At 39.6% G+C, this 26,982-nt stretch overlaps 1 protein-coding gene across 12 annotated transcripts in view; it reads right to left on the bottom strand.

Annotated features, from left to right (window-relative positions):
- LTBP1 (latent transforming growth factor beta binding protein 1) overlaps window positions 1–26,982 on the bottom strand; it is a 456,275-nt gene that overhangs the window by 170,446 nt on the left and 258,847 nt on the right. For all 12 annotated transcript variants that reach the window (XM_070798479.1, XM_070798478.1, XM_070798481.1 and 9 more), the window contains 2 exons: window positions 23,916–24,018; window positions 19,663–19,734 (listed from right to left, as the gene is read on the bottom strand). In XM_070798479.1, coding sequence (XP_070654580.1) covers window positions 19,663–19,734; window positions 23,916–24,018 — 175 coding nt within the window. The remainder of the gene's footprint in view (window positions 1–19,662; window positions 19,735–23,915; window positions 24,019–26,982) is intronic.

The raw sequence follows: 26,982 nt of genomic DNA, 5'->3' as shown, positions 1-26,982 counted from the left end.
AGGAAGATCCCACATGCCGCAGAGCAACTAAGCCCATGCACCACAACTACTGAGCCTATGCTCTAGAGCCCAGGAGCTGGAAGCCCATTCACCTGCTCTAGAGCCCAGGAGCTGCACCAAGAGAAGTCACTGCAATGAGAAGCCTGCACACAACTAGAGATTAGCCCCCACTTGCCACAACTAGGGCAAAGCTGGCATAGCAACAAAGACCCAACACAGCCAAAAATAAATAAAATTATTTTTTAAAGATAAATATATTTTTAAAAAAGGACACAGTATTAGTAGGTGAGGCCTTTGTGGTGTGTTTAAGTCATGAGGGAGAAACCCTCGTGAGTGAGATCATTGTCTTATTAAAGGGGCTTCAGGGAGACCCCCAGTCCCTCCCACTATTTTGAGGATACAACACAGACATCTATAATCGAAAGAGGACCCTCACCAGAAGGCGACCATGCTGGTGTCTTGATCTTGGACTTCCCTGCCTCCAGAACTGTGAGCAATAAATACCTGCTGTTTTTAAGCTACCCAGTTGGTGGTATTTTATTCTAGCGGCCCAAATGGACTAAGACAGTGACCCAAGGGGACGTCAAAATGATTTAGAAGAGGACAGACAAAAATGTGGCAGCTTTTTTAAAAAAAGATTATGGAGTCATTTGCAAAGATAATTAAAAATAAATAGAATGTGACGAGTTAAAAATTTTTTTAAAAATTAGAAGTCATCTATTTTATTCAGTGTGACTTATGAAGCTCTTTTTTTTTAACATTATAGTTTCTAATTATTAAGAAGTATGGATTTTATTAATCCATACTTCCTGGAGCAGCAACTGGCAACCCACTCCAGTATTCTTTTTTTTTTTTGACTTTCAACTTAATTTAATTTTATTTTTTAACTTTACAATATTGTATTGTTTTTGCCATATATCAAACTGAATCCGCCACAGATATACATGTGTTCCCCATCCTGAACCCCCCTCCCACCTCCCTCCCCATACCATCCCTCTGGGTCGTCCCAGTGCACCAGCCCCAAGCATCCAGTATCGTGCATCAAACCTGGACTGGCGACTCGTTTCATATATGATATTATACATGTTTCAATGCCATTCTCCCAACTCATCCCACCCTCTCCCTCTCCCACAGAGTCCAAAAGACTGTTCTATACATCAGTGCTAACAAACTTGACTCTTAGTGTCTCCATTTCAAATAATACTTACTTCTTGCAATAATTAATTCTAATAAAACTACTAAGGATCTTAAAATGCTAATTTTCTACATTAAAACTGAACACCATGGTAGTAAACAATTACTAGTAGAATCATCACATAAAAGGTAGATACAACCTGAAATAAATCATTATTTGCTTATATTTCATATTCAAAGTAGCCAAAAACATGTATATGGATGTATTTTACCCAACATATGCAATTTTTAACTTCAGTGACAATATGACATTTTCAACGACATTCAAATGACAACCCATATTTGTTGTATAAATTCTAGAGCATTCCAGGTTTGCACCCAGCTGGAAGCTGGTACAGCTAGATGACACCTGGCCCAGCATATGGTCTAGCATCCATCTTATACTTGATCAGAGTCTGTGTTTTACTATAAAGCACATTTATGCACAACACGTAATTGAGAACATCCCCCTGTAACTCATTCTCCTTAAGAGAAGCACCATAAAGAAGCAGGAAGAGTGTCAAGTTGAGGTGGGCCTGGTACACGCAAAGCCTTTACGTACGTCCCCACTTAAACCTCAAATGTGGGTAACCAGTCAATTGGGTCAAAAAACCTGGACAAAAATCTCCGTTTCCCCTCATGTTCCCACTATGGTGTGATCATCAGCCTTCCTCTTTCTCAGAGTGGACTTGACTCCTAATCATCGGTTGCGCCATTACACCATCCATGTTTACCTCTTAGGACCCAGAAGCTCCCCTCACCTGGAAGTTTCTATGATAGTCCTGTCAGGGCCTCCCTGCTGGCTAACCTCCCTGCAGGTTAAAGTCGTGTCTCCCGCCCTCTCCGCCCCAAGACATAGATACCTGATACACAACCACTGCCCTGTACCCTCTTCCAACGTCCCCTTTTTGACTCTTAACATTGTCCACCGCCTCGACCATGATGCCATAGGAATGGAGGACACAAGTTAGGACATAATCAAAAACACTATGGCTGCAGACAGGAAGAAATAGAATGAAGAAGAGGAATCATGTAAAACTTTTCCTTTTCTTACCATCTCTATTCTAATCAGCTTGTGCCGCCAGCACTAGCAACACCACTTCCCCTAATTTTGGCTCCAGAAACTCAGAAACATGGACACATGCTAATAGCTTCCAGATAAACTCCCGTTTCCCTAAGCTGCGTCAATTTATTTTTATCACATTCTCTAAAATACCATAAACGAAATTAAATTTCCAAGATTTTTTTTTTCTAAAGTTATAAAAAGCTAAGTATATCAATCCTAAGTATACAGCTACATGAGTTCTTTGCATGTATATATACAACTGGGTATGTGTATGTGTGTGTGTGCAAATACTGTGTAACCACCATCAACATCATTACTTAGCACATTTCACTCCCCAGAAGGCTCCTTCATGGCCCTTCCAGGTAACTACTATTCTGCCCCAATAGGTAACTACTATTCTGATTTCCATCATTATTTATTAGTCTTGCCTGTTCTTAAACTTCATACAGAGTAAATATCACTAACATTTTTTTGTCTGACTTTTAATTATTATGCTTATGAGATTCATCAATGTTGCTGCATGCGGTTCATTTTTAATTGCTGTTATATTTTATTATCTGAGCACAAAGTTAATTTACCATTCTACTGTTGACAGACATTTGGAGGGTTATTTCCAACCATACACCAGTGAACATATATATATATATATACACACACATACATATATAAAGATATATATATCTTTTGATAGGCCCAGGTACTCATTTCTCTTGGGAACATATCTAGGAGTAAAATTTCTGAGTTACTAAACAAGGCTCATGCTTACTTTAGTAAATACTGTCAAACAGTTGCCCAAAGCGATTATGTCAAGTTCCATTTCCAGTACTAACTGCTCCACATCCTCAAGTTATTGTCGGTTTTCTCATTTTAGTCATCAAGAGAGTATGTAGTGTTATCTCATAGTGGCTTCGACCTGCATTTCCTTTTCATATATTAATTAGCCACTTAGATGGAAAAGCAATCTCTTCTAACATGTAAATACCTACAGGAATGTTGTAGGTCAGTTAAGATAGCTTCGCTCTTAGTGCTCAGGGAGAATCAGTTGATTCTCAGAGGAGGATATGCTTGTTCCAAGGGCTGGGGGGCACTCACTGGGTGGACACTAAGCTAAACAAACTGTGGTTAGTCCCCCTGGACAGACAACTGTTCTGCCAAAATTGTCAATAATGCCCTCACTGAAAAACATACAAAGAGGGGATGAAAAATGAGCTTATAAGCACAGAAAGGACCATTTTGAAGTGAGGTTGTCTAAGGAATGATGGGGTGGAGCCAAGTGGTGGTTCCATGACAGGATTTGGAGGGTTTCATTCGCTCAACTCAGCATCTACACTGTCTACATCTGGATGGTCTCCTACTATCTCTGAGGAGGTTCTCCAGCTGAGCAAGAAGCAAAACAGACTAGGTTCCCCAGATTGCTGAGTATGGGGCTGTGTGCTTTGTGATCTGCAAGACCAGAGTCCTAGCATCACCATGTCTGACCAGGGCTCTAAGGTAAATTCATCAGATTTAATTGTGATCTGCAGACCCATCCCAGGAGCCTGGGCATCCTGCCTACCTCTTTTAAGCAAGACAGTTCCTTTACATCTGCTTCAAAAACGGAACTTTTGAGTTGGTATTTGTCAAGAAAATTTGAACATCACTGACATTATTTCTGTGAAAAATCACATTCTGGTTTCAACAACTCACAAATAAAAGTTTAAAAAGTATTCCATTCATATACTGTTCATTCCTAATATGCCAAATTTTTCACATCTAAAAATTGGATAGAAATTCTCTTATCTTTGCCACTTTATTCTTCTATCCCCTGCTTTGTTCTTGAGAGGATTGTGGGTAGCTAGATAAGGTATACCCTTTGTGTTTAAAAGAAAAAAAAGGACAAAAAACTTATGCCCCATTGTTTTTAATTTAGAACTCCAGGATTAATATGAAACATGAGCAATTATCTAAATGACTTTCTGAGGTACTCAAGCTCTTTAGTTCAGTCACTCAGTAGTGTCCAACTCTTTGCAACCCCATGGACTACAGAAGGCCAGGCCTCCCTGTTTTAAATAAGCTAAAGGAAAGTAAAGATTCACAAATGCATTAAGAACAAAACTGAAAGTGAACTATCTGGATGTGAGTGGTTTAAGAATTATGCTAAGAGAAGGCATTACCAGGTCAAAGTTTAACAATTATATGGAATGTAACTGACCCATTATGAATTATAATTCTATTTAGACTACAATTCCTTGGGCTATTTTCTTATTTAAAATTAAATAAAAACTTCTAACTTGATTATAACATCTATAAATTATTTACATTTGACAAATATAACTGCTTCAGAAGTGTCATATTCTCTAGGAACAGCCAATTTCCTTTAATGTGTTCTGATTAAATTGAAAGTACTGTAGTGCTTAGTCTAAAAAAACAAAACAATGGTAAACAAATGAATTTGGTCATTGTTTCCCTCTGTGGACCACCAAATTTCTCTGGACAACTGTGGAATTCTATTCTTTGAAAGAATGGTGTAACCACTTGCAAAAAAACCACAGTTTACTGAGTTCAAGAATGAAGGTCAAAATGAATGGCTGAAGGAACTGGCACTCAGAGCCATCACCCACTCCTATATGTCCGTCTGAGCTGCGGTGGTGGGCAGTCTAGACGCTTACAGATGCAAAAAGGAAGGGAGAAACTCTTCCAGCCCACTGTGCACCTTTAGAGAAGGCAAAACCAAGGGAAGGAGTACAGCTCGTATGATTTACATACTTCTCCATTCACTTAGAACATTTATAGCATTCTCTGCCCAGTACAGCCTCCCATGAACCTCTGGCCACTTATCAAGTTCACTAATACAAAACTGCTCTTCTTATAAATCTAAAAGGGTTGAACATTGGCAGCATTGCATATTGGGAGGTATGCATAACAAGAGACTGTTTAAACAACCAAATGTAACCCAGCCTCAGCATTTCAGCACCCAAGAACGATATAATAACCCAGTACAATGAAGCAAGGATCGTCACCATCATCTTTTGTATCTGTAGAGCGCACCTTCTCTCAATGGAACTTTGGAACCACTTTGGACCAACAGCAACATAACAGTTATTTTCAGCTTAGAGAGAGAACTCGGTCCAAGCTCTTATTTTTTTAGAAAAGGGGTTAAGGGAGAATGGGGAAATCTAACAGGAGAAATCTCTCAGTATGACCTAGTCTGGTAACTAGGATCTTAAACTATGTCACCCAGAGTAAGTCATTTATTTTCTCTTGAGCTCACTTTCCTCTCTCACAACACAGATAATCCCCACAGTTGCTTCCAGTTTAAATATCCTGACTTCACAACAATCTGCCAGTTGCCAAAGTTAAAAATGCCAAGGAATAAATAAAGTAGGACATTTACTGCAGAAGATATATCATGACTAGTATAAGTACCCTGTGGGAAATAAACACATTTTTATGTATCCATGCTCCTACAGGAAAGTATGTATCTTTAACCGAGTACTAATTTACTGCCTTTTTAGTGACGCACGTTTATCCAGGAAATGAGGCATGTCCAGTAACCAACAGGAATTAGGCACAAGGTGAGAACAGAACATGCAGATCTTTGCACTTTGCACTTTGTGAAAATGTGAAGCACTGTGGAGATTCTGCGGTGTCTACTCAATTTTTGCTGATGGGCAGAAATTCCACCACAATTCAGCAATCTGACTTCCAGTTGAAAGCAGAAAGAAAAAAAAAAAAGACAACAAACTACCTCTTGAGGTAAGTACTTTTCTTAGCCAGACAGATCATATGGCTATTCAAGAGGGATCACTTACTTTAGAGAAAGGAGGAGTTCACTCTCTTAAGAGCACATATGTAATTTTTAATCCTTCCTTGCCCCTCTTCTTTCCCAGAAGCAGCTTCACACCAGGTACACATACCCCTGAAGGCAAGTGACAGGGGACACATATGCTTAAATACTTTCATTTAAGGAATCAATTTCTAGATCTTAAGCCTTCACACGTTTCCTTCTCTGCACTCAGTCACTCAGGCACGTCTCTTTGCCACCCCCATGGATTGTATGTACCCTGCCAGGCTCCTCTGTCTACAGAATTTTCCAGGCAAGAATACTGGAGTAGGTTGCCATTTCCATGTCTAGAAGTGCTCTAAAACCACATAAGCCAATCTCCTTTCCTTTCTCTCCTTTACTCAGTGTCTACTTTCCCTCCAAGGCACACTTCTTACTCATCTGGAATCTCTCTAGATACACTGTCCTACAATGTGAAATGATCAGACATCAAACGAACAATTCACAAATCTCTTTCCTGAAGCAGAGTCCCAGGACAAGGGATAAGCCTGATCTCTTTCATAAGAAGGTCTGGTTTTGCCAATTATGTTAGATGACAGACATTATTTATAAATTAAGTAAGCCAACTCCGCTGCTCCAAAGTTTTGATGAAAGCGTTTAAAGTCCATATCTAATATCAATGTCAAAAATGAATCTACCTATGCCCATTTAATTTTTGATTTACAAAATGTAGATGTCAGGTTAAAAATGTGTGAACATCTACATTTTTCAAAGTAGGAGACAAGGCAACAAAAAAATATTTGAAGATCAACATTCTAGAGCAATTTTACCCAAGGTATTTTATATAAAACACAAGCTCTGTGAGACTTCTGCCCAAAGAAGGGTTTTGTGGTCGAATATGATTGAGAAACGTGACATATTCTGTATAATTAGCACATTAAAGACCTTGAGACGTTCTCTGGCAAGGACTCTTGGCTTTCTCTGTTTAACCTGGTGTTCTCCACTCATTTGGCTGTGGGCTCTTTTTTCACACACCATCTATTAACATCTAGCTGAACTGGTGGTTTGTGGAGCAAATTGTGTGAAATGCTGCTCTCTTGGGTCAGCCCCACAAACTTATATGGGTCTCCTTGTGGCTGTATTTGTTTCAACCTGGGCCCTGATGCAGTTGTTTATAAAACAATCATCAGGCTTCCCTAGTGGCTCAGTAGTAAAGAACCCACCTGCCAGTGCGGGAGACACAGGTTCAATTCCTGATCCAGGAAGATCCAACATGCAGTGGAGCAACTAAATCCATGTATCACAGCTACTGAACCTGTCCTCTAGGGTTCATGAACCAAAACTACTGAAACCCGCACACCCTAGAGCCTGTACCCCACAACAAGAGAATCTACCGCAACGAGAAGTCCATGCACTGCAACCACGGAGTAGCTCCTGCTTCCCACAAAAGAGAAAAGCCCACACAGCAACGAAGACCCAGCACAGCCAAAAATTAATTAATTAAATTAAAAAAACAGAAATCCTCTATCATGGGATGGATTCAATCACTGGACTCATCCAAAGGAAGCAAACTACTGTGGAACAATTCCCTGCCTCCCAATCCTTCTGTCTGCAGAGTAACATGATAAAAAGAACTGTTAGAGCCCAGAAAACAGTTTGCATTTATTTCTCAATACATGTGTGCTACACATGGAAGATGCACATCTCTGCTGGTCTTGGATTTCTGACTATAATCTATAGACACTACATTAATTTCTCCTTGAAACATTCATAGTACCATATCTATCATGGGCTTTCCTCATCACTCGTGATTCAACAGGCATCTTCCCATTGAGTTTATAGCTCCAGAGATTAAGGTCAAAGAGAGCTATTGGAAAATACAATGTGCTAATGACTCACTTCACCACTGTCTTTCCTGAAGAAAAGTGAATAAAATAAACAGACATTTCCTTTTTGAGTCCTATCCCAGCGATAGAGGCATAGGAAGAGGACACACTAGAAAATGATTCTACAATGGGTGGGAATGGGTCCCAAATTGAGTTTAAATGCTAAAATGATACTCAGGTCTGGATCAAAACTGTTTAAATTCTTACCCAAAATACTGTACCTATTTAGACCACAAAGAGCAGCAGGAGTTCCAAGAGAATCTCTAGGACAGTAAAATAACACCTTCAAATCAGTAAAACATATCAATTGCTTTGATCATCACTACTGCAAAACATGATTCAGCATCACATTAAGCACCCCCACAATTTCTGGCATTAAATCACTAAATACAGCACAGCTCTGAGATGAATCTGATAGGTAAGTTAAAAGAATTTTAAACATTTTAAGTACTTTGAGTAATTTAATTATCAAGTCTGGTTGACTCCAGCCTTAGTTCATACCTATTATTTTCTACTATAATTTCCCAAATATATAGCAACAACAATGGATCCTAAGTTTCATTTTTTCACCCACACTACTCTCCTATCAGATCAGATCAGATCAGATCAGTTGCTCAGTCGTGTCCGACTCTTTGCGACCCCATGAATTGCAGCACGCCTGGCCTCCCTGTCCATCACCAACTCCCAGAGTTCACGCAGACTCACGTCCATCAAGTCAGTGATGCCATCCAGCCATCTCATCCTCTGTCGTCCCCTTCTCCTCTTGCGCCCAATCCCTCCCAGCATCAGAGCCTTTTCCAATGAGTCAACTCTTCGCATGAGGTGGCCAAAGTACTGGAGTTTCAGCTTTAGCATCATTCCTTCCAAAGAAATCCCAGGGCTGATCTCCTTCAGAATGGACTGGTTGGATCTCCTTGCAGTCCAAGGGACTCTCAAGAGTCTTCTCCAATACCATAGTTCAAAAGCATCAATTCTTTGGCGCTCAGCCTTCTTCACAGTCCAACTCTCACATCCATACACGACCACAGGAAAAACCATAGCCTTGACTAGACGGACCTTTGTTGGCAAAGTAATGTCTCTGCTTTTGAATATGCTATCTAGGTTGGTCATAACTTTCCTTCCAAGAAGAAAGCGTCTTTTAATTTCATGGCTGCAGTCACCATCTGCAGTGATTTTGGAGCCCAAAAAAATAAAGTCTGACACTGTTTCCCCATCTATTTCCCATGAAGTGATGGGACCGGATGCCATGATCTTCGTTTTCTGAATGTTGAGCTTTAAGCCAACTTTTTCACTCTCCACTTTCACTTTCATCAAGAGGCTTTTGAGTTCCTCTTCACTTTCTGCCATAAGGGTGGTGTCATCTGCATGTCTGAGGTGATTGATATTTCTCCCGGCAATCTTGATTCCAGCTTGTGTTTCTTCCAGTCCAGCATTTCTCATGACGTACTCTGCATATAAGTTAAATAAACAGGGTGACAACATACAGCCTTGACGTACTCCTTTTCCTATTTGGAACCAGTCTGTTGTTCCATGTCCAGTTCTAACTATTGCTTCCTGACCTGCATACAGATTTCTCAAGAGGCAGATCAGGTGGTCTGGTATTCCCATCTCTTTCAGAATTTTCCACAGTTTATTGTGATCCACACAGTCAAAGGCTTTGGCATAGTCAACAAAGCAGAAATAGATGTTTTTCTGGAACTCTCTTGCTTTTTCTATGATCCAGCGGATGTTGGCAATTTGATCTCTGGTTCCTCTGCCTTTTCTAAAACCAGCTTGAACATCAGGAAGTTCACAGTTCACATAGTGCTGAAGCCTGGCTTGGAGAATTTTGAGCATTACTTTACTAGCATGTGAGATGAGTGCAATTGTAAGGTAGTTTGAGCATTCTTTGGCATTGCCTTTTTTTGGGATTAGAATGAAAACTGACCTTTTCCATATTCCTTCTTTCCTCCGGGAAAGAAAGAAACATCACAACAATCAATTCCCTTATGATAATGGAACTAAAGGGAGCTACAGAGAAAACACTAACTGTAGCGAATGTTGCATAAACTGCAAAATCACAGAAGAATGAAAGGAAAAGGCACTGAAAAGCTTTTACATGGAAATATCGATGGATATTACCACTTCACTAGTCAGTGTTCTGAATGTTAAGAAAAAGTAGTATTGGCCACATCTGTTAAGTGAAAGAAGTCACGAAACATAGTGGATAATTTGAAAATTCATAAAAAAGATAACACATCTATGCTTATAAGAGTTGGCACAGTGACCACTTCTGAAAAAAGGGGATATGGTAAAAACTGAGAAGAGACAGAGGGAGGGCTTTAGGGTGCAGGGGATCTTCTATTTCTTGATTTGAGTGGTAAGTACACAGTTATGTTCATTTTGTGATACTCACTCACTGGGATTTTCACTGTTCTATACATTGGTTACACTACTAACAAAAATTAACTATGTAATAAACTACATAATTTCTAATATCAGACTTTTTTTCACCAACAACATGGCCTCTTAAGTTTAAACATAAAATGATCACCCAGGTGGCATTAGTGGTAAAGAACCTGCCTGCCAAAGCAGGTAGATGTAAGAGACTTGGATTCGATCCCTGGGTCGGGAAGATCCCCTGGAGGAGGGCACAGCAATCGGCTCCAGTATTCTTGCCTGCAAAGTCCCATGGTCAGAGGAGCCTAACAGGCGACAGTCCATAGGGTCGCACAGAGTCGGACACAACTGAAGCGACTGAGCACGCACGCACAACCTCCCAGTAATACAAATAAAGATCTTCATTTCCTTTTTTCTCAAGCAAGACATAAACCGTCAAGGTGTCACAGAATGATTTCTAAAATAGGCCCAATTCTCTACCTCTCTTTGTATCCTTGTCTATACGACTTTGTAGCTTCTCCCAGTAAGAAGTAGAGTCTTTTCCCCACTCCCTCAATGTAGGTTGGCTTTATGACTTCCTTCAGCCACTAGAATACAGCTGAAGTGGCACTGTGTAAATTCCAAATCTAGGCCTGAAAAGTTTTAGATGAGAAGAAAGCTGAGCCAACCCAACTGAAGCTGTCCTGGACCATCCAGCATAAGGCAACCATCAGCTGATCACAGACCCTAGATGGAGCCCGGCTGAGATCATCCACAGCCTGCCTGGGTCAGCAGAACTGTCCAGCTGTCCCCAGCAGCGTGAGAAACACACGATTGTTTTAGCAAAGTAACTGTTAACTTGCAGGGGAAGGGGAGAGACTCAGGAGGAGTGCTCAAGAGGAATGCGAGGTTAAATAAATACCCTCTAGATCACCAACATTCTGCTAGTTAAGGGCTTCAGGATAAAACTAAGGCACAGTGCTAATAACGTAAGAGAAAAACACTTTACCTACAAAGAAGACACATTGAAAACCAGAAAATTTGCTATGAAAATAAACAATGAAGTGTGGAGAACTCTGATTTCTAAACCAAACTACTGAAAGCATGGAACAGGCTAGTACAACCTAAAGACTAAAAGAATCAGAGAGCATTACTATCCCTCCCAGCACTGCTGCTTATTGAGCAAGGCTTTAAGCCATGGTTTTCTAACTGTATCAAGCAGATGCAGTTGTTGTCAGGAATTGATAACATAGAAACCACCTTAAAAAGTACTACAGACTACTACATAAATGTTAGTAGTCCAAAGTGGGGAGCCCAGGCAGCCAAGGTTGACCCTTGGATACATACACTCTCCATACATACATACATACATACACTCTCCAGGTATGTCATCTTCCATTACTAATTTCTTGGAGACTCAGGGCTCAGTTTCACTGCAAGTTTAAAGAAAAATAGCACTACCTCACCGGGTTACTGTGAGAATGGTGACATAGCTGGAGCACCCAACCCAACAACTCCACTAAACAGGCATTCAATAAACACTAGCAAAATACATAGAGAAAAAAATGTGTAGGCAATAATAACCAAAAAGGAAATTGATTATTATGAGCCTGATGGGCTACAGTCCGTGGGGTCACACAGAGTCGGACACAACTGAGAGACTTTACTTTCACTTTCAGTAAACAGAAAGTTATCAAATTTTTTTATCCAAGTGTTACCATAAGGAGAAAAGCATCACATAAATAAAATCAACAGTCATTAGAGCAGCAGGTGGCCCAGCTAGTTCACCTCTGGAGAAAGTCTGGGGAAAAGTCGGGTGAGGATCTGGGATTACCAGAGGAAGAACTTAAGTTAAGGGTCAAGCTGGCAACAAGGATGTCTGTGCAGCACAGGGATCTCTGCTCAATGTCATGTGGTAGCCTGGATGGGAGGGGAGTTTGGGGGAGAATGGTTACATGTATATGTATGGCTGAGTTGCTTTGTTATCCACCTCAAACCATCACAACATTGTTAATCAGCTACACTCCAATATAAAGGTTTTTTAAAAAACAAAAACAAGGTTAAGCTGGGTTGGAGTGCTAGTGAACTTAGCACACTTTTAGTACCAGATGTTTCAGGCTCACTGTCACTAAGAGTATAATTATGTCTACAGTTCTTCACTGTCTACTTTGTTCCTTGACACCATCACTGCAATAAGGCCCAGAACAAGTTGAGTGGGCCTTGAAAGAGGCAGTGGGGGAGAGAGAGGGAAGGAAGATTGAGGAAGATGGGTAAGTGGGGAAAGGGGAGGAAGAATCCAGAGCACTCATCACAGTCGTCCCCCAGTATCCCTGGGGGATTGGCTGCAGAACCCCTTCTCTTCGTGAAGATCTCCAAATCTGCAGATGCCCAAGTCCCTGACATCAAAGGGCGTAAGACAGGCAGCCCCCCATATCTCCATGCAGAACCCACAGATAAGAAGGGCAACTGTACTAATCTGAAGACATTTAACTTTTCAGAAACATTTATGTCTCTGAAGACATCCATGAATATTTGGTCACAATCCAAACTCTTTGAAGGAAACCAAAAACGTCAATGGGGGAATCAAAAAAGTTAAAAGTTAATTCACAAAATATATCAGCTTTGCATGTATTTAAAATAAAACCTTGAAAGAAGCTGACACTCACTAGCCTGAGGCACTGTACCAAACCGATTTTGAATTTAGCCTGCCTCCACCCCCAAATACCTTGACAAGTCTCACCCATCCCCACTGGTGTAAATGCCATCTTTGATTTTCCAACTCAATGGGAAATTTCCTCTGACACTGCATAGTATCTGGTTCATTTCTTACAGTGCTTACTACATGCTGCCTTGATGTTATAGACTGACATGATGCCTTTTAATTATTTGTGAGAACAGTGATTTTTTTAAGGGTATGAACTGAGTGTTAATATACTTCTCAGAGTGCTCCCACTTAAATTGTCATTAAATATCCATAAAATAAAGGAATGCGTGAATGCCAGATGGTGAATAAACTTGTGTTGATGGGCTGCATAATTACAACAGATAAAAAAAGACTGAGGATAACTGTTAATTATATAATTTGAAGTCCTCTGAAAAGCTTTTCTATACTCACAAAGAAAAACAATTTATTATATATATGTTAGAAATCACATTCTGATATTGATTTCTTTAAATAAAAAAATTAAAAACCTCAGTCCTGATATGAACACTTTTTTTTTTTTTAAGTAGCATAGTAAGTTCATGCTTTGGCACTCACCCCTATTTCTAAATATATAAGAATTACTAAAATATTAATACATGATACAGGGAAGCCATTGAAACTCTGGGTCTACTGTCTAGAAAGCACCAAGAGAAGCCAGGATACTATCAACTGAGGGTAACAAATTAAATGTATCTATGAAAACACTCCTTCCTCAGCAGCTGAAATCCAGCTAAACTTCTCAGCATGCTTAAAATGTTGAATAAATACATTTTTAAAAAATGAAATAAGAATAGATAAGCTATGACAAACAATGAGATTTCAAAAATGAAAAATAATCTTATAATAAAAAGTGTAACAGATAGGGTAGAATCTAGATAGGCATAATAAAGCAGCAATTAGAAAACTGGAAGACAGAACTAAGGTATTTATGCATAAAGCAGCAAAAGAGACAAGAGGAGAAAAGGACAAAGGACGTGTTATGAGAGACATTGAAAACGGAATCTCCAACACTTGTCTAAAAGGAGTTACAGCTGGAGAGCACGGTGGAGAAGCAGTATCTGAAGAGATAACATCTGATCATTTTTCAAATATGAGGAAAGACTGGAGTCTTCAGATGGACAACACACTCTGCCTACTGAGTAAAATCAAGATAAATCCACATATAGACACATCATGGTAAAACTACAGAACATAAAGAATTAAGAGATGATCTCCAAAGACAGAACCATTCTCTACTAAGGAAAACAGTATCAAAAAGAAGTCAGAAATCCAGTGGTATTCTGTAGGTCAAAAGTACTGCTGGAAAATAACTGTTATCCTAAAATTGTATACCTGATTACTCTCATTACAGAATGAGTTCAAAATAAAGATATTCTCAGGCATGTAAAGTATATACTTCTTAGTGATTCTCACTTAAAGAACTGTTAAAGGCTGTGATCTCAAAATATAAATTAGCAAGTAAAAATATAGGACAGCCAGTTAAGCTTGAATTTCATACAAGCTAATACTTTAAAAATATATGTCCCAAATTATTTGCAGTTTACCTGGCATTCAAATTTAACTGGGCGTCCTATATTTTATCTGACAATCCGATCACAAAAGAAAACATGAACCCAGAAAGCAAGGATACAAGAAACAACGCTGGGTGAAAAAAACTGATACCATCTCAATAAACTCATTTAACTATTAGCCATACCAAAAAGTTGTTTCCATTAACTATACCTTTGGAAATAGTTCTAAAATGATAATCTCTTTTCCAAGAAAGTAATCACAAATCCATTTTCTTTTAAATATGCAAGCTGTTGTCATAATGGTCTTTGGACATCTCTACATTAAAAGAAGTGTAAATCCAATAACTGTTTCCTCAGCATGTACCACAAGTCATATTACAAATGATGCATGCAATTAATCATTAAAAAAATAAGAAACTGGTCTTAAAATTAAGTATCACTGTATCTCACCCTACTGTTTTAACCCAGCAGTATACCACAGGCCAATTCTTTTCTCCAGCCAAGCCAGTTTACTTGAGGGTCTTTCCTGTACTTTCTAGCCTCCTTCATTTTTCACTTTCATGCACTGGAGAAGGAAATGGCAACCCATGCGAGTGTTCTTGCCTGGAGAATGCCAGGGACGGCAGAGCCTGGTGGGCTACCATCTATGGGGTCGCACAGAGTTGGACACGACTGAAGCGACTTAGCAGCAGCAGCAAAGCACTCAAAGACCAGTCTTCCTCTACATATTCACCATAGTGCAGTCACAGCAATTTTTTTATGTTCACTTAAGAGGCCTGAAATGTAAGCTACAGTCCAGACAACCTCTTTATAACCAAGAAGTTCCATGTACACCTTCCTTATAGGGACTATTCATCAAGACTGGTCAGTTTCATTTAATGACAGAGGTATGCCCCTGGGCGGGGCGGGGGTGGGGGTTAGGGGGAGTGCATTATCTTTTCTGTGGTCTGAACACAATTCAATTCCAGATGCACCTCGGAGCACTTTCTAGCAAAAAGAAGTCCTGCAGTGAAAGTTTTAGTAGAGTATTATTGTGTCTTAGTGTATCTGTTTTGTAATTTTATTTTATTAGAGCAGAACAACCAGTGTAATAAAATCAAGCCAAAAGAAAGTTATGTGGACAGCTCTTTTATATTTGCTTTAACGGGCTCATCTGGAGTGAGCTGAAATTCAGCTAGTTGGATGACTGAACAAAGCAAATTACATCCTGCTGATTCAAACTGATTTAATTACACTGAATCCAAAGGGCAAGACTGATGTCTTATTCATCATTCATCACATATCCTCAGTCTGTAGTTCAGGAGTGCCCCGCCAACTCATGTTTACGGGCTATGGGATATTTTTTAAAGATTTCAAGATTCATGAAAAAGAAATATACATACACTGGATTCTAAAAGCACAGACACTGTCTAGCTATGTATTTTGGCATTGCCCATAGCACCTCAGCACATGCTAAAAATGTAGAAAACAGTAGGTTGATTTCAGAGCTATAAACTAATGAAAGAGGCAGGTGATTTTAGAATGTTAAGAGAGATATTTGCTTTAAATAAAAGATTTCATTGAATAGACTGGTCCCCAAGTAATTTCAGAACCCAACTCTAGAAGTGAGATTTACACCTAATTTTTAAGAACACATTTATTTCATGGCAAAGTGACAGTCAAGTGTTCAGTTGTGTCCAACTCTTTGTGACCCCATGGACTAGAGCCCACCAGGCTCCTCCGTCCATGGGATTCTCCAGGCAAGAATATTGGAGTGGGTAGCCATTTCTTTCTCCAGGGGATCTTCCCGACCCAGGGATTGAACCTGGGTCTCCTATATTGCAGGCAGATTCTTTACCATCTGAGCCACCAAGGAAGACCATGAAACAGGAGTTCCTATGATCACTGCCATGAGGTATTTCTTCATTTAATTCTAATTCTACATCAAACCTTCAGCATAATAATGAAATGACAAATGCTGCTCTAGATATCCACCAGAAATTTTAATTGAATTATTTGTTTTTATAAATGAAGCAAATTATAACAATTCCATAAATGTTGAGGGTAGTGAGGGCAGGTTTTAGAGCTCCATGTGTGTATATGCAATAAATCATTCCTTTGAAAACATAATTGCAGCACCACTAGAAAGGAGGGGAAAATCCAACTTTTAGGGCAATTATTTGAAAGCTTCTCAAATTAACTTGTGCACAGTTGGCTCTTTGTTACAGAGTACACGTTATGAAAAGTTGTTTCAGGCATTAATTCACTTAGGTGAAGGAAATAATGCAATTCTAGTTATTAATCACTTTAATTTTAAATGTGCTTTGTAAACTGAGAAGACATTAAACTCTAAGAACAATGTGGAACGCACAAGTAATTAGATGGTTAACGGGCTTCTTTTGAAAAACTTCAAAATAAAGAGCTTCAAGGCTCTAGGAAAATCCAAGTGTACATATGTAATGTGAGAAAGTTCTACCTAAGTTTAGTGGCCAATATCACAAAGGGAATGAAATTAAGCCCTTCACTCAAAAGTAATGTAATAGATTATGATGAATGAAGTCATATGATGTTATGAGTCAATCTACTCTGTAGTGTAATTTAGCAGTGCCTTCTTGAGGCACCATGAAATAGAATTTTCTGTGATATTTCACTCCAGAATTCATGCCAAAAAGTACAACATTGTTTTGCAAATATTCTCCTAAGACAAACTTAAGCCAGGATTCGGCATTACTGAACATCAGTGTGACTGAGGTGGAACCATTTGATATGCTCAGTATGAACAAAACTTGTTAAAGGTCACTCCATACCAACCAAACCAGAAAAGGAAAAGACTAAAATCCTCAGGGAATTACTTGAAGGCTTCTCCACTTTATTTTGCTAAATGAGATGACAAATGATTACTTGCAAATTTTCACTTCCACTTCTATAGTGGCATTTTTCTGAACATGAACTGTTAAAACCTTGAACCAGCCAGTAGAAAGAATATATTAGATAACCATCCTTTCTTATTAAATCAAATATTAATTTCATTAACTTCTATTAGTTCTCAAAGCAGATAGTATATCATATTTACATTAGTAATACTTAACAGATATATACAAAATTGGTAAAGAGGTCATGCTGCACACAGAAACAGAGGTGGCTTGGGAATTTAATCCTGGCTGGGCCTCCTCATTATCTCTGTGATCCTGGGTACTCTCTTTCAGTTCCTAATTGGGATTAATAATGTCCAAATCCTATCCCACCCCAAGAAAATGAGTAAACTCTTCATCATTTGACATTCAGAGAAATTAGGAGCATCTGACATTTCTGGAGAGTTTCTAACAAGTAGTCATGCAGACTTAGAATGCTGAGGTATAAATATGGATCGTCCTCTTTCTACAGCTTAATGAAGAGACCAGATATACCTAATCAAAGCAACATTTCAGGAAACTACATGTCTACGGTCTAAAATTTGTGTGACAGACCAGTCATTTCTTTCTTCTCATGCACAACACCTCTGTCCCAGGTGACAGAATAATACTGCTATCAGAATAAATTGACAGAGTCATTTAACATCACGTACTGTTCAGGAAAATCCCCCCTGTAGCATCCTGGGCCATCAGCTATTAGGGATCTGTCGGATCACTCCTAAGTGGTGGAAACTCAGTACTTCCAAAAGCATTTCATTACAATGATGGGGAATTCTAATCCACAGAAAAGGTTTGCACATAGTTGTTATAAATATGCCTCCTTATAACTCCAGGCTATTGACTTTAGCTTTTGAAGTAATTTATAAGTCTTGTAGGACAGTTGACTAAACATTTAAAGGCATATTTCTAAGGTAGCCACTATATTTCTCTTCAGTCAACTTGGTTTATATTTCTCTTCAGTCGAACAACTTGGTTTATATGGTAGAATATACATTTAGCCATCTATTCATTCTTCCACCCATTTAGTTCAACCTTCTACCCATACAGTATGAACTTTTAATGATATCTGAAATTCTACTGATTCTTACATAATGTTGATTAATCTGCTACTCCCACATCCCTAGTAGTACTACAAGTTTGCAGATGTTTCTCAAAAAGCATCTTGAGCACTCTCTCCTTTGCCAATATTCTTTGATCTACAATGAGGGCTTAAAATATTTGAAGGAAAACGTTTTAAAGACGTGGTATATCTATGTGCATTTCAAAAGAAGATTCTTTCGAAGTCAGCAAAAGCTCTTTAAATCATAAAAGTTATACAGATGCAATATTGAAGAGACAATTCACTTGAGAGAATTCTCAGATAATTAAGATATTCCCATGACTTGAACCATTTTGATAGGGATTAACCTAAATATTGTTAACACTACATTAATCTGCTCTGTCCCTATAAACACATACTGGTCAAGGATAGAGAGTCTCAGACCACAAGTCAGAGGACATGTGCTGCGTTTTGATATGGATTTTGGTTCAATAAGACTCTTGAAAGCTCTTTCTCTGTTTATTGCAAAGTACACATATTTCCAAGTTACTACCACCACCTTCATCCTAGACATGTACTGGGAAATTAAGAGCACTGATTGAACATCTCCCAAAGTAAATGAAATGAAATTTGCTATCATATATGGGTACTATAAGCTAGGCACCGGTATTTGGCCACAGAAAAGTCACTTAACCAGTCTGGACTTGAATGTCCTCACTCATAAAGCACAGACACTGAACTAAAGGATTTTTGAAGGTCCCACTGCTTGTATGTTTCTATATAGATTGAACAAAAGCAATTATCCTTCAATTAAAAAATTAAAAAAAAAAAAAAGAAATGTGTTTGCTCTGATATTTAATACCTTAATAGTTTGAGTAGCCAGAAACAGTCTGATGAGAGAAGAAAGGGAACTCTGTGGCCCAATCATATGTCAGTAAAGAAGTAATACTTGTAGGAACACGCATGTGCTCACGTGTGCACACACCCCATGTGGATCATGCAGTCCATAATGTAATCCAATCTGCCGTGGATTTCAACACCAATAGATGGGGGGTGGGGGTGGGGAAGTTCCATAAAGTTTAAATGGTAGTGATGTAATTCTAGCAACCATACACTAAACTTCTTTTTCCTAAATGGAGTGAGCAAAAGGTGGTTCTCTGTGTGACCTTCACAAGCTGGGTTAATGAGCAAAACACAGCAAAAAAACTCAAGTTTCTAAAAGCAAAACAACCGTTGAGCTCATACACCAGTGAATTCACAGCTGATCTTACCTTGACAAAAGGTGTTGTTAACCCGTTTATAACCTTGTAGACATTCCATCATTTGATTATACCCATGATAAGCTGTAAAAAAGAAACAATGCTGTTACATGCTTAAATTCTTACAACCCTAAACTACTGTATGTGATAAGCAAAGGGATATAAAGCATCAGTGATCTTACTTCTAAGATATACACCCAATGTATATCCATTTTCCTTTGTTTTTCAGTATATCTCATGTTTTGCAACAGACATAAATCTCAATTAGTTGTCAATCTTTATGTTCATTCAAAAACCATAAAACTGTTCTATATTTTCTTCTAATTAGTGACTCTTACCAAAAAATTCAGTTCCTCCCCAATGATTAACTACTGGCAGTTGAATTTTCTTATAAATTCAGAGAGGGTGATTGACATCCTGGTCTGCCTAGGACAGTCCTTGATGATACCTGTTGCTCCATCAAGGTTCATTAACAGCACTCCACTCCACTCTGAAAAGTTCCCCAGTTTAGATAATAAACTATATGTTCACTTTAATTATAGGCTCACATATTCTAGTATAAGCTGATTCTCTCTACCATGCAGCTGAGAAGAACAGGTGTTAAAGGAAGCTAGGAGATATAAAGAGCTGCTCTGATACATTGTCTGATCCAGCACTCAGAAAATTCAACCCGTCAAATGTTGAAGCCACCAATTTACCAACAAAACCCTAGCCACTGAAATTTTGACATCCTACTGTGATACCTGAGAGACTTCTTGGCATAAGTTCCAGGACCAGTTTGACCTAGGTTCAAATCTTGGCTCTGCCTATTGACAGCTCTGCCACCTTGAAAGACAAGCTTTCTGGGTCCCAAATGGAATTCTGTACAATGGGAGTATTCCCAACTGTTGAATAAGTCAGGGCTGTTGCGGAGTATAGAGATACTTTATACAAAATGCCTACCGTAGGGCCTGACAAAAGTATGCACAGATATCATTGCTTCCTGCAATAATGTATTCTTTTATTAAGATAATAGTGGACTGTCGTGAAAATAGGCTAAATGGTTAAACGACTTAGAAGACCTAAACAAGCAGTAAAACAAAAAAGTTCCAAGTAAAATGGAAATTTTCCTTTGAAAAATAAAATTATTTTGCCCCAACACATGGTCTTTATTCTCACCACTAAGGAATAGCATTAAGTATTTACTACTCTCATTCCTCTCCTCTATTACTTCCTTTCTTTGCCTTATTTCCTCTGCTAGAAAATGGTCAAAGTGAGGAATCTGGAAATAGTGGGTTAAAAGGAAAAAATCAGTATGTGGGGAGTCACCCATTCAGCCCCTTGGCCACATGTCCAGTCTTGTCCCATTTAACGAGGCCACCCTGTAACACGTTACCTCCAGAGACTGTGAGATCTCTGTCCGTGAATTGTTCAAAGTCAAAAGAGAGATTATTATCTCATTTAAAAATTAAGTCATTTACCTCAAGGCAGAAAGCCAGACCAGATGATCTTAAAGTCTTCCTCTGCTTAGAATTCAATGCTAATTTTCTTCAAAAAATGTTTAAAGGACAAGCAACTTGTTCATACCAAGTACATTTTTAATAGATTACAGACTCTTTAATGAAATCATTTGCAGATTTAAAACTAAGTTTTCACAGTAAGAACTGATCAACAATGAAAGGCCTTTCTGTATGTGGCTAAACAAAACCTTCAAAACATTAAATAAGAGCCACTTGAAAACTACTCTGAGTGGTGGCGGGTGGGGGGAAGCATGGAGCACAAAACCCTAGCTGCTGAAGCCAAGAAAAGTCTGCTGCTGCTGCTGCTAAGTCACTTCAGTCGTGTCCGACTCTGTGCGACCCCATAGACGGCAGCCCACCAGGCTCACCCGTCCCTGGGATTCTCCAGGCAAGAACACTGGAGTGGGTTGCCATTTCCTTCTCCGCAAGAAAAGTCTGCTCTCTTCCAAAATGAGTATGATTTTAAAATAAGCAAAGAAAGTTTTTTAAATGACACAGGAAGAATATGACTCTGAGCGTGTTTCTTGGGAGTGGACTACATGGTAGGATGGCATAAACGGAGTAAAAGTCAAGATGTCAATAGCTTACTTCATTCATAATCCATGTTGCTCTTCAATTTATACATTAGATCAACCCATACAGACCTTATTTTCATTAGTTAAAAGTGATAGCAACTTTGTGCTTTTACTTTCTACTTAAACTATTATCAACATTAAAATATAGAGCTAACAAAACCATATAAAGTATTGAATTTATCCCCAAATAGTACAATTCTAGATAGAAAATGATGCAATACTGTGATTCCCTTTACTCTTCACTTCTGTCCCTGTCTTGCAACTTTGGGCTTTGGAAATAAGAGGAAAGACTGAAGCAACTTAGCAGTAGCAGCAGCAGTTCCTCAGTTCTTAGACTCAGCAATGGAAAACATATTCACCTTCATACTATTCTAAACTTAGCCCCCAAATGATGGGGAGACATTTTTTGAAAGGCAATGCTTCTTCAACATTTTAGACACAGATTTGTTTCATGGTCCGTAAGACTTCACAGCAAATGACAGAGCTGGAAGTCAAACTCAAGTCTGCTGCTGCTAAGTCACTTCAGTCATGTCTGACTCTGTGTGACCCCATAGATGGCAGCCCACCAGGCTCCCCCATCCCTGGGATTCTCCAGGCAAGAACACTGGAGTGGGTTGCCATTTCCTAACCCTAAACTCCATGGTTTCGAAATCATACAAAACATCCCCTAGATGTCCCTTTGGTCAGCTTGTCAGGATAATTTTATGTAGATAGATCTTTTAGTGAGGTGGGACCATCAAACTCAACCCACTGCTGGAAATCGCATTGCTAATCATTATTGAAACCCAGAGAAAATTACCTGGAGACAATGTCTCAGTACTGAATGTCTTTATTTATATGGGTTTTTTTCCCCTGCTGCTGCTGCTGCTAAGTCGCATCAGTCGTGTCCAATTCTGTGCGACCCCATAGATGGCATCCCACCAGGCTCCTCCATCCCTAGGATTCTCCAGGCAAGAATACTGGAGTGGGTTGCCATTTCCTTCTCCATTTTTCCCCCTCTATATGAATAATTCATTAATTATCAGAAACTTCAGTAGGTGTTTCCAAAAATTATTCCTCTAAAGGAAGATAGGAGCAATTATCAAGGAAAAAAGTAAAATTAAATTAACTTTAAACATCAAAAGATTTAGAGAACAAGTTTGAGAGATAAGAATCATTTATGATGATGGAAGAATAGTATACAAGACAGACCAAAGGAGATTCTTAGGGGCAGTTTCTAGACTGAACAGGTTTTAAAAGGCAGTTGAGAATACCATTCAGATCAACAGATGTTTAACGAAGGATAAATAAAAATTATCCAATGGAAGCAAATGAGAAACTCCTTGCAGCATAAACTATTAAAAAATAACTATTAAAAAAAATGACAACATATAAAAATATCACTTGCTTTCTTGGCAAAAACATGACAAGAAGAGGGAAAGCTCCACTTAAACCCAGCTACCTCTGTCTTTCTAAAAAGTACTAGGAATCAATTATCCAGAGCAGACACTATATTCAAAAACTGGGGAGAAAGTAACAGAAAGATGTAAATCTGGATTTATTCACATCAATAGGTTCTGGAAAACAAATTTTATAGACTAATCAATGCATGTAGATGTCAGTAGAGATTTATGTCTTGAAAAATGTGATAGTTTAACAGCAGAGACTAAGAGGAAAAGGGAGGAAGCACTGTGTCCTTCTGACTAAGCTTCTCTTTCACAAATCAGCAATAATTCCTTTCTCTATTTTACTTTTCTTTTCAGTGAAATTTGAAAACCTATAGCGTAATAAAAACTACAAGAGAAGTTGTGGATATTAATACACATTTAAGGAAACTTAACAACTGCTGATTTTTTATAGCAGCATTTCATTATCATTTCATTATCATTTCATTATCATTTTAAAAGAGACTTTATTTTTCTTTCATCTTAGAAAATAGAGCCTACTTATAGCACATCCCCTTTTAAAAGATTTTTTCTTTAAAGTAATCCAGCTGAACAAAAGGCAACCGATAACTATGTTTATTAAAAAGCAGAAATCGATATGAAAGCTTTCTCAGACTTGCAAGGTTTCTGGAAATGCAAATTATTGTACTATATTCTACAATTCAATGTGATTTCTTTGAAGTCTAATGTCTCACCATTAAAACAGTCATCATAAGAAAACAGACATGCTACATTAACTTGCAAAAGAATGATGAAACGTCACTTACATGGTTTCTTGGGGCATTTCTGGCATTTGTGAAAGCCCCAGGAGGTGCCCACAGTTCCACAGCAGTCCTCCTGCTTTGAAAGGCCAGGGAGAGCTTTGCCACACTGCAATGATGAGGTGTGAAATAGGAAAGTTAATTGAATGCAGGATGCCCAGCTCCAGAGCACTGGTGTGCTTCACAGCCACATTATAAAACAGTTCCCTTGTTGTTGACACAGAACCTGGGAGGTGGGGACTGTTCAGAGTGGGGGCTCTAAAACCTCAGAATGAAACATCAGTACACAATCAGTAGGACACTCAAGCAAACAAGCATATTTCCAAGAGTTCCTTGGCATTTTTAGAGTCTTCATACACCCTATCACTGTTCAGAGCACTTTATAAAACTTAACCTTCCAATGCCTTTTTTTGTATTTTTTTTTTCCCTTAGTAAGAAGGAACTTAAAAGATACTTTGAACTTTTTACATTTGAATTTTAACTGTCTACTGAGATGTCTGCAGTGGACACTCAGGGAACAGCTGTAAGGGTGAGGCGTGCACGAAGACCTTGAGAATACGGTACAGATCCCACCTACAAGAGGCCATGGGTCCTCCTGTAACACCAAGGCCTGGGCAGGGACAGAATATGACCACGGGCTGAGCCAGATCAGCCCTGGGTGAGACAAACACTCCAGACATCCATGCAGCCTGACCCAGGGAAGTCAGCCACGCTGGGAAGGTTCTGGCAGGTTTAAATCAGGCCAGCAGGCAAAGGAGCCTGGCTTCGGGGTCACCTGAGCACCATGGAGATGACAAATGCAAGGATCCATCTCATGTTCCAGTCAGCCAAGGTCAGAAGAGGCCAAGGGGCAGAATCCTGAAGTTAGACCTGCTCAGTGGCATTGACAAGACTTTAGAATGAAAGACTCTGCTTTGCGCACCGATTTTGAGGCCAATGGTACAGGAAGGGCCACCTGGCTCCTCACTCCTAATATGCAGGCAAAGCCCAGATCTAAGGGGCCACTCTGCCTTCCCCTGCCTCAGCCTCTACAAGATTCTCCAAATGGCTTTCAGAGTCACCTTGGCTTCCCTTGTGGCTCAGCTGGTCAAGAATCCACCTGCAAGGTGGGAGACCTGGGTTCGATCCCTGGGTTGGAAAGATCCTCTGGAGAATGGAAAAGCTACCCACCCCAGTATTCTGGCCTGAAGAATTCCAAGGACTGTATAGTCCATGGGGTCATCCATGGGGCCACAAAGAGTTAGACACGACTAAGTGACTTTCACTTTCACAAGACAAATCTGATCACATTACTCTGAATGAAAACCTTCAGCGACTCTCCCCTGTATGAAGACTGCAACCTCCCCAACATGATACGTGTGACGTTCTAGTTCTCACCTCGGACAATCTCTCTCTGTCCCCTCCCACCACTCTAAATCCATCCTTCAGGCACACTCAAGGACTCCTTATTCTTAACAGGCCCAGAGAACCCTCACCATGAAACCTCCTGTCTCCTCAATTTTAGTGAGTTCCTCCAACCATCCCCTTTACTCCATGACACTTTCTACACAGTTCTGCTGCCTCCACTATATATTTTAATCAAACACAGATGTATTTTATTCATCTTTATATCCCAATGTATAGTACAGGTTGCAAATAAACTCTCAATAAATGTTAAGGGGAGGAAGGAGCAATCAGAAGAAACTAAAGAACAAACCAGTTTCAGTCCATTCAAGCAAGCAATGGTCCTGGGGAAAACAATGGAAACTAGCAAACTAGCCCAGGCTGGTGAGCAGCACTCAGGGGCAGAAAGTTGGGACAGGTGGTGACTCGTAGAAGGGCAGCAGACAGTGGATACCAGTTGTCTGGCAGGCCTCCAGGGACCGCACTGCCTGCCCTCCAGGTCCACCCAGGCAGCATTCCCAACAAGGCTCTGACTACATGTCCAACTTGTAAAACAAAACCAGAGAAGGCAGAGCTCGGCTAATGAAGTTGGAGTTACATCATAGCTTTGAAGTCCTTAGGTTTTTGTGGGTTTTCAAGATTTCAACAGGATGTCGTATTCTCTCCAAAAATAGTGTATGATGAGCAGGAGGAGGGGAGGGGGGCAATGCGGGGAGAAAGTGAACACATGTACAAATGCAGAACCTCGGGGAGGAACAACACATACTGGCTGCATTCAGGTAGTTCCCAGGCTCCTTCAGCTTAATAACAGAAGGCTTAAACCTGAAATACGAAGCAAGGAAGAAGGAAGATGGAACAACGCTCCAGGCGTTAAGACTGCAAACAAAATGATATGTGAAGAACACAGAGGTCTCCACGGTTGCAATCAGCTGCCAAAGCGTGCTTGTGGTTTACTTCCAGTATGATCAGTCAGATTTATGTCAGACACCAGTGCACATCACATGTAGACCATTCTCGTCCCAGCCCCTCTAGGTTCTTCTCCTCATCAAGCAAAACTCTCAACACTTGCCGATTTTATATGCTCCAAATGCTGGTAGCAGTTAAAATCCAATTTTCACCTTGGATTCCTAGAATGTTTGATTTGGGAGGGCAAAAATAAATCATTTCTCCCGACTGGGCCTCAAAAAAATGGTACAAGGTTTTCATTACAGGATTCAGGCTGCTTTATCCTACGGCTTTGTTTTTGCGGGTCCACAGCCAAGAGCAGCACAAGCCATCCAAGTCGATTAAATAAATGGCAGGGTAGGTGGTACCACAACGCTGTGTGTTCCTCTCAAAACTGGGTCTGCACAGTATGAGGACAGACTGCCGGAGATAAAGTCAGGTTTGTAAAAGGCATGAGGTTTCATGGGCGCCCCTTTAGTTAATTACCTATGCAGAGATTTCAAAGGGCAGCAAGAAACTCCACCTGAGATCTTTGCAGCCAGATGCAGGACTTTCTCTCATACAAGAGGTTCCTCAGCACCTGATATTACCTGGATGCTGGAAGCATCTAGAACAAAAGAAGGTAGAGGAAGGATCTCCCCTCCATACCAAAAGTCCACACAGGAGACAATGACATTGAAAGAGACATTAGAATCTCGAATGCCCCCTGTCAGCCTGGAGGAGTCTACTTCTCAATAAGACATAA

The sequence above is a fragment of the Bos indicus genome, chromosome 11 (assembly GCF_029378745.1).
Source record: "Bos indicus isolate NIAB-ARS_2022 breed Sahiwal x Tharparkar chromosome 11, NIAB-ARS_B.indTharparkar_mat_pri_1.0, whole genome shotgun sequence".
In the NCBI taxonomy this organism is placed as follows: Eukaryota; Metazoa; Chordata; class Mammalia; order Artiodactyla; family Bovidae; genus Bos; species Bos indicus.
This window is presented reverse-complemented; position numbering and strand designations above follow the sequence as displayed.